Raw genomic sequence first — 18,506 nt, 5'->3', positions numbered from 1 at the left:
AAATGTGTAAAATTGCCATTACCGTTGCAATTAATTTGCTTTTTCAACGTCATGATTACATTTTCTAATTGTTCGAGTAGTCAAGGTATTTATTCACTGATCAAGGCTAGAAATTGGACGCATATATAAAATTGAGAATTTTACAATAAAGACATTTATGGAAAAGGTCTGAGAAAGAGATAATCATTCCACTCAATATTTTGTTACTTTCTACAATAGGTACATGGATACATGAAGAAAGTGATTAGATGTACTCTTGGAGACAAAAGTGACTGCAGGTGCTGGAATCATGAGCACAAAAACAAGTTGCCTGAAGAATTTGGTGGATCAGGAGGGAAATGGAGACAACGTTTTGGATTAGGACCCTTCCTCAGTCTGTCTGTGTCCCTCTATCAATGGTGCCTGGCTTCACGAGTTCCTCCAGCTGTTTGTTGGAAGTACTCTTGTTATCAGGACATGGAAAGTGCGTTCTGAAAGATTATTTAAGCAGCAAGCACACTCCCCAAGAAGATGTAGTCAAAACTTTAAAAATGTGTTCGTAGAAAGTTTAGAGGAATGGAAATAAGTGTTTGGGTTTGGGAGCTTAGTTTAGTTTAGTTTAGTTTAGACATACAGAGCAGAAACAGGCCCTTCGGACCACCGAGTCCACGCCGACCAGCGATCCCAGCACATTAACACTATCCTACAAACACTAGGGACAATTTACACAAACACCAAAGCCAATTAACCTACAATCTTGTCCGTCTTTGGAGTGTGCGAGGAAACCGAAGATCTCGGAGAAAACCCACGCGGTCACGAGGAGAACGTACAACCTCCGTACAGACAGCACCCGTAGTCAGGATTGAACCTGAGTGCTGCAAGCGCTGTAAGGCAGCAACTCTACCACTGTGCCACTCAGTTGTTCAGTGCTTAAAGAATTTGATAGGGATGACCCAATATTTGATCTCCAATTTCAGAGGATGCAATAATCACACAAAACAATTCTTGAGTGACCGACTGCAAGACTTAGATAGAAATTGTAAATAATCACCCATTACTTTGAGCTAAAACATTTGTGATGCTTGAATGTGCATAACCGGAACCAACAGTATGTTTGTGTAAGACATTCTGCATTATTTAGTTTAGTTTAGTTTAGTTTAGTAATACAGCAACAGATCAGATCCTTCAGTCCACCAAATTCATGCCAACCGCCGATCACCAGTTCACACTCGTCCTAAGTTATCCCATTTTCTCTTCCACTTCCCACATACTAGAGAAAAACTTACAGAAGCCAATTTACCTGCATGTCTTTGGGATGCGGGAGGAAAACTAGAGCACCCAGGGAAAACCCACATGGTCACAGGGAGAACGTACAAATTCCACATAGACGGCACCCGACAGGATCGGGATTGAACTTGGGTCTCTTGCCCTGTGAGGCAGCAGCTCTACCAGCTCAAATGGTTGATCACTCTTCATCACACTCAGGATTTGGCCCATTACACTGATTAGACACAATTAATTTTTTTAAATGAGATAAATAATTCTTAAATTTAAAATCCCAGTTAAGAAATACATTTCTGGAGCAAAGAAGATTAAAATCTGTAGCTTCAGGGTGCCATAAATGTGCCAATATAAAACTAACACGTAACTTAATATTAACCATGACAGCAGAGCAAGCCCCAATACAAAGCTAAGCAAGTAATTTAATATTAATTGTGATTGTAAAAATGGTATCAGCACAGAGTTAACAAGTCTCATCAGGTTTAAGATTAAAAGATTTGAACACCCCCAGGAACATCAGAAATTCTATGCCATTATGTCATCGATATCAGACAAGTATACCGAACTAGCAATTCAATCACATTGCACATATTTATCAAGTGCTACAGGATTGATCTGGAGCACAAAATCAGTGCAATTAGGTAAAACGATGTATACTGGAAGTTATGATTGCCCATTTTTGTTCCCATAAAGTCATAGTCATTTTTGCAAAGGTTACCAAACATCTGGTCCTCTTTGTCTAAGTTCGCCAACAACGTCAAAATCATTCTAAAATGTGCAGCCTCTCCTTATAACTAATACCCTCTAATCCAGACACCATTCTGGCAAGCCTCTTCTGCACCCTCTCCAAAGTTTCCACATCCTTTTTCTAATGGAGTGATCAGAACTGTACATAATACTTCAAGTGTAGCCTAACCAAAGTCCTACAAAGCTGCATCATGACTTCCTGATTCTTATAGTCAACGCCCTGACCAATGAAGGGAAGCCTTAGGTGGCACCGTGGCATGCCTAGTAGAGCTGCAGCCTCACAGTGCCAGAGACCTCGATTCAATTATCACCTTGGGTGCTGATTGTGTGGAATTTGCCTGTTCTCCCTGTGACACTGGGTTTCCTCCGGTGCACGGGTTTTCTCCCATATCCCAAAGACATGCGGGTTTGTAGATTAATTGGCTTCTGTAAATTGCCCTGAGTGTATAGGGAGTGGTTGAGAAAGTAGAATAACATAGAACTGGTGTGAATGGGTGATCAATGTGGAGCTCTGTGGACTCTGTGGGACAAATGGCCTATTTCCATGCTGTATCTCTAAACAACCATATGCCTTCTTTAACACTTTATCTACTGGTGTTGCCACTTGCAGAGAGTTATGAAATAGGATCCCATGATTCCTCTATACATTAATGCTGTTGAGGGTCATGCCATTAATTGTATATTTCCCCTTACATTCAACATCCCAAAGATCAATACCTCATACTTGCTTGGAATAAACTCCACCTGCCATTTCTGTAACCGATCTATATCCCACTGTATACTTTATCAGCTTTCCTCACAGTCTGCCACCCCACCTATCTTATTGTTGTCTGCAAATTTACAAATCAATCTATCTATATTTACATCCGAGTCACTTATTTTTATCATACCTGTTTATAACAAAGGTCCCAGCACAGATTCCTGCAGAACCACTTGTCACAGACCTCCGGACTAAGTTACGTCCTTCCACCAAATTCATTTTTCTTCTATGAATAAGAGTTCTAAATCCATACAACAAAATCACCGATAATCGTGTGCATCTTAATCTTCTGAATTAGTCTACCATGGGGGACTTTATCAAATGCCTTACTAAAATCCATATGGACAATAACCATCGCCCAACCCTCATTCAACACCATTGTCACTTCTTAAAAAAACCTGATCAAGTTAATAAGACATGATCTGCCACATACAACCATTCTGACTGTCCCTAATTAACCAGTTCTCTTCCACTTGGTTGTAAATCCTATCCCGAAGGATCCCTTTCAATAGCTTCCGTACCACTGATGAGAGGAGCACCAGCTTATAATTCCCTGGATTCTCTCTACTTCCTTCTTAAACAAAGGAACAACATTGACTACTCTTCAGTTCTTCTAGACTTTGCTTGTGGCTAGAGAAGATGCAAAAATCTTCCTCAAGACTCCTGCGATGTCTGCTCTTGCCAGTAACCTTGGAAAGATTCCATCAGACCCTGAGGATTTATCCATCTCAATGTTCTTCAAGAGCTCTCGAACCACCTTCTTAATCCCAAACTGCCCTTGCATATTATCATTCTCCACACCGGAAATCTCACTGGCCTCCATGTCCTTTTCCTTGGTGAGTACGGATGCAACATACTTGTTTAGTACCTTGCTACACCCTTGCACAAACTCCTACCTTGATCCTTGAGCAGTCATACCTTCTTCCTGGTTACCCTTTTGTTTTTAAACACAAAACCCTTGGGATTTTCTTTAATCCAACTCACCATTTCTTGGCCCCTATTGGCCCTTCTAATCATCTGCTTAAGTTCCTGTTTTATATTCCTCAAAGTCCCATCTATTTTTATCTGCTTAAATTTTGCATATGCTTTCTTTACCTTTTTGACCAAATTCACCATTGCTTTGGTCATCCCTGCTTCTAAGATGTGGTCCTGAATTTTCATCAACTGGTTTTTAAATAAGTCAGATGTGGGCTTATCCAATAACAACTTCTCCCAATATACTCTCCCAAGCTCCTACCTAATACCTTTGTAATTTGTCTTACTCCAATTTAGTACCTTGACACAAAGACTAAACTTATTTCTATTCAAAACAATCTTAAAACTTATTGAGTTGTGATCACAACCCCAAAATGCTTTTCCACTGAAAAAAAAGTAACCTACCCATACTCTTTCACTTCTGTGGTTGGACTATTCCCATACTGTTTCCCCAAACCCTCTTGGATACATCTAACAAGCCCCATCTAAGCACTTTGCACTGAGCAAGTCCCAGTTAATATCGGGGAAGTTAAATTCATCCACCACGACAACCCTGTTGCTTTGGCACCTATGTAGTGGCCTGGCGGAGGCCAGAGAAAAGGCAAGACGCCAGGCAGTGTTTAGTTAGATTCTTTATTAGGCTGTGAGCTGGTGCCCACAGCGTAGTTCTCCAAGGGATGAACCACGCCTTCCCTTGGTCTGGCTTTTAACCCCTTTCACCTGTCCGTCACGTAACGAGGGGGCTGACCCGAGGAGTGGCCTGATCCGCCACACCTATCTCCATATCTGTCCCTCTATCTCCTGCTGCCTGATGGGAAGCCTATAGTCCACCTTTCTCACGCTTTAGTTCTACTCATATTACCTTAGGGCACAAACTGTCCAGTATTTTTGCTTTGAAATGCAGCCAAGACATTCTCCCTGATTAGTAGAGCAACTTCTTCACCTCTTTTACCTCCCTCTCTATCACATCTGAAACATTGAAACCCTGGAACATTGAGCTGCCAATCAGATCCCTTTCGCAACCAAGTTTCTGCAAGGGCCACAACATCATAGGCACAAGCACCAATCCATGCTTTAATTTCATGTTTTACTCAGGATATTCATCACATTGAAATAAATACATTTTAGTCCATCAGCTTCACCATATCTTTTAATTCCCCCCATCTGTCAAAGGACCTTGGCAAGATACTAACTGATACAGAGATGCTGCCTGACCCACTAAGTTACTCCTGTATTTTGTCTTTTTTGCAAACCAGCATCTGCAGTTCATTGTTTCTATACTAAATGAGTACTCTGCATTGGTGGAAACCATGAAGGACATGGGGACTAGTGTGTTCAGCATGTGGTATACTAAAATGGTCAAGGTGTGTAAGAAGGAACTGAAGATGCTGGTTTACACGGAGGAGTGACACAAAATGCTGGAGTAACTTAGCGTGATGAAGGGTCTCGTCCCAAAACATCACCTATTCCTTTTCTTCAGAGATGCTGCCTGACCCATTAAATTACTCTTTCATTTTGTGTCTATCGTCACACTAAAAACCTCGGTCAATTTGGGATCAAGGTGGTTCTGGGTCTCTTGAAGACCATTGGGGTGGATATATCTCCAGAGCCTGATGGGCTCTATGCCAGGTTATTGAGAGAGGCAAAATAGGAGATTGCTGGAGCCATGATGGAGATTTTTGTGCCTTTTCTAGCCACAGGCAAGGTTCCAGAGATAATGTCTATTTTCTTGTGTTGCTGGGCTAATATGAACACATTTTTTTACCCCTTGCATATTAATGGTAAAATTATGTCTTCACCACTCTATTAACCTGTGTTGCCACTTTCAGGGAACTGTGGACTTGAGTCCCTCTGCTCATAAACAATCCTCAATGCCCTATCACCGACTTTGTATGTCCTATCCCTGGTATGTCATTTCCTCACTCCATGCATGAATATCTGCTATCTCAACTTGCTCATGCTGATTCATCCCCAGTGAGCCTTCCAAGATTCGAACAATTTACTTTTGTTCACCTCTTCCTCAGCTTATGCTGGCAGGCAGTAAGATAGGACTGTTCAGTACTTTTGTAACTTTGCCAGCGCCAACACGTGGCGATAATTGTGTACTGCCTAGGTTGTATGCAAAACAAAGCATTTCACTGTACCTAGGCACCCTAGGCACGTGTGACAATAAAGTATTGCTCATTCATATCTTTATTTATTATTCGGGGCCTTCTCCAATCCCTGAGGAATGACACAGCAGTGTTGTGCAGATGCAGTTCAATAGCGATTTCACGCCTTCACGACCACAGCAAGTGCTAGTTCATTCTTACAGATATCTGGTACATTAGTAACACCCAACTCTTTATTAGGGAAAGGGAAGCGATTTGTGGTTTATTTGTGTGCATGCTGGTATGAAGGGTGGGAAAGGGAAAGGAACATCATTGCCAAATAACTGCAGTTCCTCTGTGCAGCGCCAGGGAAAAAATAATTTCTAGCAGTTAACCTAGAAACCTACATATCTTCTAGCATGTCTAGCAATTTCAGGGCGGCACGGTGGCATGGCGGTAGAGTTGCTGCCTCACAGTGCTTGCAGCGGTGGAGGCCTGGGTTCGATCCTGACCACAGGTACGGAGTTTGTACGTTCTCCCCGCGACCATGTGGGTTTTCTCCGAGATCTTCGGTTTCCTCCCACACTCCAAAGACGTACAGGTATGTAGGTTAATTGGCTTGGCGTATGTGTAAATTGTCACTAGTGTGCGTACGATAGTGTTAATGTGCGGGGATCGCTGGTCGGTGCGGACTCAGTGGGCCGAAGGGCCTGTTTTTCGCGCTGTATCTCTAAACTAAACTAAACTGACTCATGGTATTTATTAACAGTGCTCACTGTAGCATAATTACACCTCACGGCATAATATTTTTAAGGCAGGTCACGGCATATTAAACTATAAATACTGTTTCAAAGTCTCTAAGGAGCCAAAACCTAATTTCATACCATGGGTTCACATTCCCTTAGTCAACTAGTTCAAAATTTCATGTGCTTTTAAAATAATAACAATTACTTTAAATTTATTATTTAAACTGTAATTATATTATTTTCAGCCTTGATCATAATTACATTTTCCAATCTTTATTCACATGTCATAAAACTTTAAAAAGTTGGGCAAATGAGTATGGCTTGCCATCAATAAGACATTTTCCATAATGAATTGTTGCCAAGTCTATTTAATGCCATTGGTATTTTTGAAAACTAGAGATTGCCTAAAGCTAGTCTCTGACAGTATCCAACATTGAAAGAGTTGCAATCCATCTGAGAACAAAGGATTCAAAGGTTTCAAAGGTCTTTTATTGTCACATGTACCAATTAAGCTAGTGATATGCGAATTACCATACAGCCATACGGGGGAAAAAAGCAACAAGACATGCAAATACATAAAAGTTAACATAAACATCCACCACAACGGATTCCCCACATTCCTAACAGTGATGGAAGGCAAAAAAGTCCAACTTCTTCCTTTTTATTTTCCCGCGGTCGGGGCAGTCGAGCCATCCATCGGGGCGCTCGGAGCACCCCTGCAGCCGGTGGTTGAAGCCCCCGCATCGGGGCGATCGAAGCTCCCGTGTCGGGGCGGTCGAATCTCCTGTGGCTTGAAGTTCCTGAAGTCAGTCTCTGACCAGAGACCGCGGGCTCCATGATGTTAAGTCCGCAAGTATCCACGGTTGGAGCTCCGAGGTCGATCCCTGGCAAAGGGATCGCGAGCTCCACGATGGTAAGTCCGCAAGCGACCGCGGTGGAGCTCTAAAAATTGGTCCCCAGCAAAGGCCGCCAACTCCTCGATGTTAGGCCGCAGTACGGATGGAGATACGATATGGAAAAAAAAATCGCATCTCCGTCGAGGTAAGAGATTAGAAAAAGTTTCCGCCAACCCCCACATAAAACAAGCTAAAGAACACTAAATCATACATTTAACACATACAATTAAAACACAAAGGAAAGGACAGACAGACTGTTGGCAAGGCAGCCATTGCTGGCACCACCCGATGTTCAACAGCACAGTGGTTCAGTTGACAAAGCTAGTGTCTTGCAGTTCCAGTGATTCTGGTTCAATCCTCACCTTTGGCACTGCGTGTATTGAATTTGTATGTTCTCCCATTGGGTTTTTACCAGTGCCCCAGATTCCTTCCACATCCTGAAGATATAGAGGTTGGTAGATTAATAGACTGCAGTAAATTTGCTCTAGTACATAGGGGAATGATAGAATCAGGGGGAATTGATGGGAGAATGTAGAGATAATTAAAAAACTGGGTGTTCGATATTTGGTGGGCCATCTCATGCTGTATGACTTTAACTGTATTCATGTTTGGCTGCTTTATTTGAAGTCATGCCAAATGCCATAACTTCATTGCTTACCACAGAATCTGAGCTAATGCTTTTTCTTACATTTAATCACATTTGAATACTTGGTGGTATTAATTGGAACAAAAGATTAAGAGATAATTGTTATTTGAACTCCAGCCAAAGAAAAATACGTCTCTTTTCCGATTACAAATATTAATAGCTTTGAAATTAGTTTTTGGATGTTAGAGTATAAATTGATCACCTGGGGTTGAAAAGGTTTTTGATTGCAGATAAAGCAGTCATTTTTGTTTAAATCAGAACCATTCCAATGGATGGATTTTGTTCATCGTTCAAGTTCTAGCCAATTGCCAATTTGGCAAAATTCACTGAACAAGAAAGGCAATCTAGCTAGTATAATTGTTATATTTCTTGGCTCACTGGATTTGACACATTGTATAGAACATGATATACAACATTGTTCATAGATTTTTTTTAAATTCATTTTCTGGTTAACACTTTAATAGAGTTTTTGATGAATCTTTTTTTGGGACAGATATTTTCCCTTGACAGGGTCAGTAATTACATTGTCAAACGTTTTTATTGATCAACTTTTTTTGCTGAGCACTTTAAGAGACAGCTTTGGCAAAACAATTTAGCTCAGGCAATCCTCTGAATTGGAGGCAACCAGAGGGGGAAGGAAGATTTTCTTTTAATGTTAGTGCAATGATCTGGAATACAAAATGAAGATAATCAATTATAATTTCTATGGTGGAATATAAAGATACAATTCATTCATTTTTCAGGAACTGACCATCCCTAGCAAACCTAATTGCCCTCACGTAGGTGGCAGTGAGCCACATCCACGACCTGTACTAGTCTTCCTAATGAAAGTACTTCCACAACATTTCAGTTTAATTTATTGTCACGTGTACCAAGGTACAGTGAAAAGCTTTTTGTTGCATGCTTACCAGTCAGCAGAAAGACAAAACATGATTACAATCAATCCAGTTACAGTGTATAGATACATGATAAGGGAATAATGTTTAGTGCAAGGTAAAGCCAGCAAAGTCCAGTCATGGATCGTCTGAGGGACATTAAAGATGTAGATAGTAGTTCAGCACTGCTCTCCGGTTGTGGTAGGATGTTCTGGGGGAGTGAGGGCCAGGATTAAAACCCATCAAACATTGATAGAATGGTAACATATTTTCAGGTCAGGACAATCTATAGCTTGGAAGGGAACAGGCAAATGGTGGAATTCCAATGAAACTGCTGCCCTTGTCCGTTCTGCTGGTAGAGGTCATGGATTTGGTGGGTTCTGTTGGAGCAGCCAGGCACGCAATGGTGTTGAATCTTGTTGACGTTACACACTGCAGCCACAGCTGGCCAGCTGCTTAATAAACTAGGGGTATTATTTGATGTCAAGTTTAAGAGTTTTATTTTGTTGTTCATCCAGAAAAACCAAACATGATCTATCACACTCCTGTTTGGTGACTTGCACATAGTGGACAGGAGTTACCTCTTTCAGGTTACCCTGACCTACCCTTGTAGCAACTATATTTATGTGGCTAATCCAGTTGTGTTGCTGGTCAATAAGCAATCCCTGAATGTTGATATGATACAGTTAGTGATGGTCAAGGGTTAATGATTAGGTTCCCCATTGAAGTTGATGCTCTTCTGCTAAAAACCTGACTACATACCATCAGCCCATAACCAAATGATGCCCAAGACTTCCTGCATGCAAGTATGAATTTCATTATTTATTGTGGGATGGTGAATGGAGCATTGTGCAATCATAAGTGAATATCCCCTTATCTGATGTTATGATGGAAGGAAAATCATTGGCAAAGCAGTTTAAGTTGGGCCAAAAATATTGTAAAGTAATTCCTGAAGTGATGCTCTGGGAATAGAAAACTTTTGTTTTTTCCCAACAATCAAACTTTGTGCTTTTGGAGCCACTTCCTTTTGATGTCTAATGGGCTTGTATACACTGGAATTTAGAAGGATGAGGGGGGATCTTATTGAAACATATAAGATAATTAGGGGATTGGACACATTAGAGGCAGATAACATGTTCCCAATGTTGGGGGAGTCCAGAACAAGGGGCCACAGTTTAAGAATAAGGGGTAGGCCATTTAGAACGGAGATGAGGAAGAACTTTTTCAGTCAGAGGGTGGTGAAGGTGTGGAATTCTCTGCCTCAGAAGGCAGTGGAGGCCAGTTCGTTGGATGCTTTCAAGAGAGAGCTGGATAGAGCTCTTAAGGATAGCGGAGTGAGGGGGTATGGGGAGAAGGCAGGAACGGGGTACTGATTGAGAGTGATCAGCCATGATCGCATTGAATGGCGGTGCTGGCTCGAAGGGCTGAATGGCCTACTCCTGCACCTATTGTCTATTGTCTATTGTCTAATACTTGGATAAAAGCAGGGAGGTTCTGCTGCAGTTGTACAGGGCCTTGGTGAGACCGCACCTGGAGTATTGTGTACAGTTTTGGTCTCCTAATCTGAGGAAAGACATTCTAGCGTTAGAGGGAGTACAGAGAAGGTTCACCAGATTGATCCCTGGAATGGCAGGACTTTCATATGAAGAAAGACTGGATAGACTAGGCTTATACTAGCTGGAATTTAGAAGACTGAGGGGGGATCTTATTGAAACATATAAAATTCTTAAGGGGTTGGAGAGGCTAGATGCGGGAAGATTGTTCCCGATGTTGGGGAAGTCCAGAACCAGGGGTCACAGCTTAAGGATAAGGGGGAAGTCTTTTAGGACCGAGATGAGAAAACATTTCTTCACACAGAGAGTGGTGAGTCTGTGGAATTCTCTGCCACAGAAGGTAGTTGAGGCCAGTTCATTGGCTATATTTAAGAGGGAGTTAGATGTGGCCCTTGTGGCTAAAGGGATCAGGGGGTATGGAGAGAAGGCAGGTACAGGTTACTGAGCTGGATGATCAGCCATGATCATATTGAATGGCGGTGCAGGCTCGAAGGGCCGAATGGCCTACTCCTGCACCTATTTTCTATGTTTCTATGTTTCTAAAAAGAGTCCTTTAATATCAAGAGATTGGACTCTCATCTCAACTCTGGAATTTAGTTCTCCGCTCAATGTTTGATCCAAGGCTGTGATGAGGTCTAGACCCAAGTTGTCCTGTTTCAGCCTTGTTTTGCCCATTCATAGCTGGTCTCTGCCATTCATCAAACATGCAGGCTGAAAATCAATGGTTCAATAGCACCTTGTCACCTCTATCTAGGTAGAAAATGTTTTGCATTCAGTTCAGTACCAATCTTACCATATATTTGGCACAATCATACTGAAGTACAAGAGTGTCAGAATAGTAGATTACACCAAGGCAGTATACAAGAGTCACCACGTTCCTGGCACTATCTTATACCCTTTAAGTTCAGGGCTGTTAAAAATGCTCGCCTTAAAACTTGACCATAAAGGCCAGCTGTGTTGGTGGCAGCATAAGGTTCGAGTTGCAGGGGCCAGCTTGGACAAGCAATGTATCAATGTCCCCACCACTCCATTCCACGTCTGATTTGCATAGTCAGCCACTTGGAGCAGGAGAAGCACCCATGACTTGCTGAATATTTCCACAATTTTCTCTGTTTGTGCCCTTGCGCTGCAGTTTCACCAGGTCAAACCCTCAATGGGGTATGCTTGTGCCTGAGGCTGCTCCTTGTATGCTCTGCTGTATTCCTCATTAAGCTGGAGTTTGGCCCTGGTGATGTTATTGATGGATCAGCACTGACATTTTTCTTATGAATAAAAAAAATCCCAAGGCTCTGTCCTCCCTCCTACACTATTTTTTTAATTAAGGGGTCTAATCATTTTATCAATGATTCAAGATTTTATTCATGAATTTCATTTAAGTTGCAAGCCTCCAGCCTGCTCACTGTGCAACAGCTGCATCACCAGTTGTGGATTGGCATCAGAGATTTTAAAACACATTGAATTTTATTTTCATTTTTCAAATATAGTTAGGAATATCCCCCCCCCCCCCCCCCCCACCACCACCCCCCTTAGTAGACAGAAAATTGCAGTTAACTTTCCAAATGTAACAGAGAGTACAAGCACAGAGAAATAAAGCTATAGATTCACATTTGTATCACAGGTCTGGCTGTCTGGTTCAAACTTTAATTACTTCTTTATTGATCAATTCTTTTAGCCTTCGGGTTTTGGTGAATCATTGCTAGAAATCTCAAGTCTTCTACTGCTAAAACTAGTTCTTTTGAAACTAGATTCCTTACAAGTCATAGTCATACGGGATGGAAACGAGCCCTTTGGACCAGCTTGCCCATGCTGACCAAGATACCCCATCTACTTGTCCCACCTTGGCCCATATCCCTCTAAATCTTTCCTCTCCATCTACCTGTCCAAATGTCTTTTAAATCTTGTCATCGTAAATGTCTCAAATACCTTCTCTGGCAACTGGTTCCATATACCCACCACCCTATGTGCAATGAGTACAGAGCCTATTTTTGGTGACAGTCTTCCTCTCAAAAGCATATATGTGTATAAAGCTTTTCAAACATTTTCAGCTGTAGTCACTACTTCCTTCAACTATTTTACTGCATGGTTCCAAATCATAACTACGTTATCTCATGTTCCTTTTCAAAAACATATATTCACCCAAAGAAATAAATGCTGAGAAAACTCTTACAATAAGTCAGTGTTTCCTACTTTTTCCCTTCTGCTTTTAAAAACTTGGGCTTGGTGTTACTAAATCATTATTGCTTTGGGGTAGATCTTGACTTTTATCAATACTATAAAAGGAGTTATAGTGTTAATTCAACATCTCTCCTTCGTGATGTCAGTGGAATGGACTGGCAATTCCATTTGGCAACATGACATGCATCTCAACCTCCTATGGATGTACCACATCACAGAGGACAGTCTTCAACAAATTCAAAGCACTCTTTATGATGTCAAGAAATGACTGCATACAGAAAAAGCCAGGGGACCAAACCTCACCTTAGCTGTATTGTGGAGACCTGTTCCAGGAAAACCCATACCTTCACACAAGCTATTGATCTACACTAATATCCTCTCAAAACTAAGGAAATCTGCTCATGTGAGATTTACCTTTGCATCTTTTAAAGATGTTTGACTTTTTGGAAGTGAATTATCTCAGCCCTTGATTATCAGTGCAGGGAATTCCTCAGAGTAACCTTCCAAGTTTGAATCAGTTTTGGCATCTTCATCTATGATCTCTTTCATAACATCAACAATAAGAGCACTGGTCAGTTCCAATTGGATCTGTGAAAATGATGAGGAAGATTATGCCTACATTCAGCAAGACCCATCCAGATGTAAGCTTATGCTGATAAGCTGCAAGTAATGTTAATGCCTTGCATATCATTGTTTAATTTCTCACCATAAAACATCTTCAAAATTACCATCGACTAGAAAAATCAGCCCAACTAAATACAGACACTCCCCAATTTACGTAAAGATTACGTTCAGTAAACCCTTACTTAGGTCAAATTTTACGTAAGTCAAAATCAGCTATAAACCACGTAGAAAAAGAGAGCTGTGGATGCTAGTTAATAAACAAAACAACGGAATTGGTCTGAAGACGGGTGATGACCCGAAACATCACCTATCCATGTTCACCGGGATGCTGCCTGACTCGCTGAGTTACTCCAGCACTTTGTGTTGTTTCATCTTAAAACTAGTCACTGACAGTGCTGGTTTGCCCCAGCAACCCATTCTTCACTCGCTGCCGCACTGTTTGGTTGATGTGGCTGTTGTTGCGGCTCATGTTGCAGCCCCTGGCTGACAGTGCTTTCTTCAGGCCGCCGCCGCCACTGACAAGACGCCTTCAATCACTATGGGGCTCCCTCCCCTCTCATCAGCTGCTGCTTTTTCCAATCGCCTATTGCTCTGTCAGTTTTCCCTTCCACCGCCTCTTCCACCTTCTCCCATCACTTTGTCCACTCTGCCGATCCCTCCCTCCTCCTTCTCCCAAAGGACCCAAAGGTAAAAGATATCGATGACTCCAGGGGTGAAGGAGGAGGAGACAGCTGGTGAAGAAGGGCTCGCTGGTGCACACTCAGCCACTCGGCCCACCACCACCTCCCCCATTCTCCCTCACCTTGCCACTTTTCCACCAAGCCCAGGTACTGCTTTTATATCTATGAAGTGGATGAGAAGCACCCGCCATCATCCCGTTGCAATAACACAGGTCATTCGGGAAACAAGACCGCGTATTGTGAATTGGTTATGTAAATGCGAGTTTACATAGGTCGCCTATTATGCAAGTCGGAGAGTCCCTGTACAGTCATTATAGAATATATCACAAAATGCTGGAGTAACTCAGCGGGTCAGGCAGCATCTCTGGAGAGAAGGAATGGGTGATGTTTCGGGTCGAGACCCTTCTCCAGACTGATGTCGGGGGGGGTGCGGGACAAAGAAAGGATATAGGTGGAGACAGGAAGACAGTGGGAGAACTGGGAAGAGGGAGGGGAAAGGGAGGGACAGAGGAGCTATCTAAAGTTAGAGAAGTCAATGTTCATACCGCTGGGCTGTAAGCTGCCCAAGCGAAATATGAGGTGCTGTTCCTCCAATTTGCAGTGGGCCTCACTATGACACTGGAGGAGGCCCATGACAGAAAGGTTAGACTAGGAGTGGGAGGGGGAGTTGAAGTGCTGAGCCACCGGGAGATCAGGTTGGTTAAGGCGGACTGAGCGAAGGTGTTGAGCGAAACGATCGCTGAGCCTGCGTTTGGTCTCGCCGATGTAGAGAAGATTCTATAATGTCATTATAGAATAGGACAGATGTTAAATATATTTTGACAAATTACTCACTTGAATTACAAAGCCTTCCTGACATCTGATTGATCGATTTGATTGAAAGATGCAGTGCGGAAATAGATCCTTTGGACCACCAAGTCCACACCAACCATTGATTATTCTATGCTATCTCACTTTCGCATCCACTCGCTACACACTTGGGGCAATGTTACAGACGTCGATTAGCACACCAACGTTTCCACTCCCTTAGAAGGCTGAGGAAGTTCAGCATGTCCCCAACAACCCTCTTCTGCAGATGTGCCATTGAAAGCATCTTATAGGGATGTATCACAGCCTGGTTTGGGACCAGTTCCATTCAAAACCGCAAGAAATTGCAGAGAATTGTGGATGTAGTCCAAACCATCACACAAACCAGATTCCCTTCCAATGACTCCACCTACACTTAGCGCTGCCTCGGCAAGGACATCAGCAAAATCAAGTACCAGTCTCACCCCGATCACTCCCTCTTCTCCTTTCTCCCATCAGGCAGGAGATACAGTCGTTTGAAAACACACACCTCCAGATTCGGGAACAGTTTCCTCCCAGTTGTTATCTGGCAACTGAATGGTTCTCTTATCAGCTAGAGTGAGGTCCTGACCACCCATCTACCTCGTTAGAGACCTTTGAACTTTCTATAATCGGATTTTATCAGAATTTAATGTTATATCTTTGCATTAAATGTTGTACCTTTTGTCCTTTAGACAGAATGATTGTATTCCTGTAGAGTCTTTCATTTTAACTAGATCACTCGCAAACAAAAACTTTTCACTGCATCTCAGCACAGATAATAATAATAAACTAAACTAAACTAATCCACAAACCCAATTGTATTTGGAACCAGAGCACCCGGAGGAAACCCACGTGGTCATAAGGAGAATGCACTAACTCCACACAGACGTCAGGATCCAAGGTTGGGATTGAACACATGTCTCTGGTGCTGTGAGGCAGCAGCTCGACCAGATGCACCACTGTCTCCCAGATACATCAGGATGAGATGAAATACTCTCCACAGGCCTACAGAAGAGCAATTCTAACAACCTTTAAGAAGCTTTACAACAAGACTAATGCAATCCACAATGCTATCATACATATTCTCTCATACCATTTGATAGCTGCATTGTATTATTTACAGTATAAGGTAATACATGCTAACTCAACAAGGCCGCTCCATCTTCCAAATGAAAAATTCCTCCTGTGGTGAAGGAGGAAATGATCATCAAGGATTTGGGAGCAGTTGCACGTCAAGTACATATCAATAGACAATAGACAATAGACAATAGGTGCAGGAGTAGGCCATTCAGCCCTTCGAGCCAGCACCGCCATTCAATGCGATCATGGCTGATCACTCAATCAGTACCCCGTTCCTGCCTTCTCCCCATACCCCCTCACTCCGCTATCCTCAAGAGCTCTATCCAGCTCTCTCTTGAAAGCATCCAACGAACTGGCCTCCACTGCCTTCTGAGGCAGAGAATTCCACACCTTCACCACCCTCTGACTGAAAAAGTTCTTCCTCATCTCCGTTCTAAATGGCCTACCCCTTATTCTCAAACTGTGACCCCTTGTTCTGGACTCCCCTAACATTGGGAACATGTTATCTGCCTCTAATGTGTCCAATCCCCTAATTATCTTATATGTTTCAATAAGATCCCCCCTCATCCTTCTAAATTCCAGTGTATACAAGCCCAATCGCTCCAGCCTTTCAACATACGACAGTCCCGCCATTCCGGGAATTAACCTAGTGAACCTACGCTGCACGCCCTCCATAGCAAGAATATCCTTCCTCAAATTTGGAGACCAAAACTGCACACAGTACTCCAGGTGCGGTCTCACCAGGGCCCGGTACAACTGTAGAAGGACCTCTTTGCTCCTATACTCAACTCCTCTTGTTACGAAGGCCAACATTCCATTGGCTTTCTTCACTGCCTGCTGTACCTGCATGCTTCCTTTCATTGACTGATGCACTAGGACACCCAGATCTCGTTGAACTCCCCCTCCTCCTAACTTGACACCATTCAGATAATAATCTGCCTTTCTATTCTTACTTCCAAAGTGAATAACCTCACACTTATCTACATTAAACTGCATCTGCCATGTATCCGCCCACTCACACAACCTGTCCAAGTCACCCTGCAGCCTTATTGCATCTTCCTCACAATTCACACTACCCCCCAACTTAGTATCATCTGCAAATTTGCTAATGGTACTTTTAATCCCTTCGTCTAAGTCATTAATGTATATCGTAAATAGCTGGGGTCCCAGCACCGAACCTTGCGGTACCCCACTGGTCACTGCCTGCCATTCCGAAAGGGACCCATTTATCCCCACTCTTTGCTTTCTGTCTGTCAACCAATTTTCTATCCATGTCAGTACCCTACCCCCAATACCATGTGCCCTAATTTTGCCCACTAATATCATATATTAACACCACTTGTCATCATGATTCATTGCCACAGGATCAAAATTCTGGAACTCTATTTGCACCTCATAGTTCGCAAGCATTAAAGATTGGCAGCTCACCGCCACATTACCAAGGACAATTAGGATTGAGCAATCTTATGGAAACAGGCCCTTCTGCCCACTGAGTCTACATCGATCATTGATCACTCGTTTCACACTAGTTCTATGGTTATACCACTTTTGCCTTAACTTCCTGTATACTATGGGCGATTTACAGAGGCCAATTAACCTACCAACTTGCATATCTTTGGGATGTGGGACAAAACAGCAGCACCTGGAGGAAACCCATGCGGTCATTTTCTAGTGATACATTCCGCGGAGATTATAAATAAACATCCCCAGGCATGTTCCACCTCCTGCAACTGTATGACACTCCCTCCTCCTGTGCTGGTAATTCTATGATTCTTGTTTTTAGTTCCTCACTAAACAAATTCAATGTATTCTGTAATAATTCAATTTAAGTTTAATCTATTAGATTTTAAAGTAGTTTGTGACATTTTAGGGTTTTTTCACCAAAAGGCAGGCAGCTGAATAAATTCTGCTCAGCTTGTGCATAAAATAGAAGAATGTAATGCTTAATCAATAACTGGGAAATAATTTATTAAATATATATAGCTACTTTTAGTAGCTCAATTAATTTATCAAAATTCATGAGTAGCAATTTAACAGGACAGATTTTCTGATAGCACACCAGACGACACAAGTTTAATATATATATACTCACTACTGAAGGTCAAACAGTTGCAAGTGGGCTCTGTTTACATGCCATTTCAACTGCCCTTCCTATTCTATGCTGACCTGTCTACCCTCAGATTTCTCCAGTGCCAGGGTGAAGCCTAATGCATAGCGTCATACAGCAGGGCCTTTGGCCCAACATCCATGCTGACCAAGATGTCCTATCTAAGCTTGTCCCATTTGCCCGCATTTGGCCCATATCCTTCTAAACCTTTCCTATCCATGTGCCTGTCCAAATGACTTTTAAATGCTCTTATTGTCCTGCCCCAACCACTTCCCATATTTCCATTCTCACTTATCTTACTTATCAGGTTCTGGCACCAGTAGTTATGTGAGTTATGTACGCACACCTCCAGATTCAGGGACAGTTTATTCCCAGCTGTTAACAGGCAACTGAATCATCCTACCACAACATTGGTGATGCTCAGACTATCCTTGAATGGACTTTGCTGGCTTTACCTTGCACTA

The 18,506-nt window shown here is 42.4% G+C and overlaps 1 protein-coding gene across 1 annotated transcript in view; it reads right to left on the bottom strand.

Moving 5' to 3' along the window:
- Positions 1 to 7,813: 7,813 nt before the first annotated feature.
- Positions 7,814 to 18,506, bottom strand: part of LOC144592804 (dual specificity calcium/calmodulin-dependent 3',5'-cyclic nucleotide phosphodiesterase 1A-like) — a 192,985-nt gene continuing 182,292 nt past the window's right edge. The window contains exon 17 of the mRNA XM_078397892.1: positions 7,814 to 7,911. Coding sequence (XP_078254018.1) covers positions 7,883 to 7,911 — 29 coding nt within the window. The 3' untranslated portion in view covers positions 7,814 to 7,882. The remainder of the gene's footprint in view (positions 7,912 to 18,506) is intronic.

Source organism: Rhinoraja longicauda, chromosome 4, assembly GCF_053455715.1.
Source record: "Rhinoraja longicauda isolate Sanriku21f chromosome 4, sRhiLon1.1, whole genome shotgun sequence".
NCBI lineage: Eukaryota > Metazoa > Chordata > Chondrichthyes > Rajiformes > Arhynchobatidae > Rhinoraja > Rhinoraja longicauda.
The sequence above is the reverse complement of the archived record's forward strand: the minus strand, read 5'-3'. Positions and strand labels throughout refer to the sequence as shown.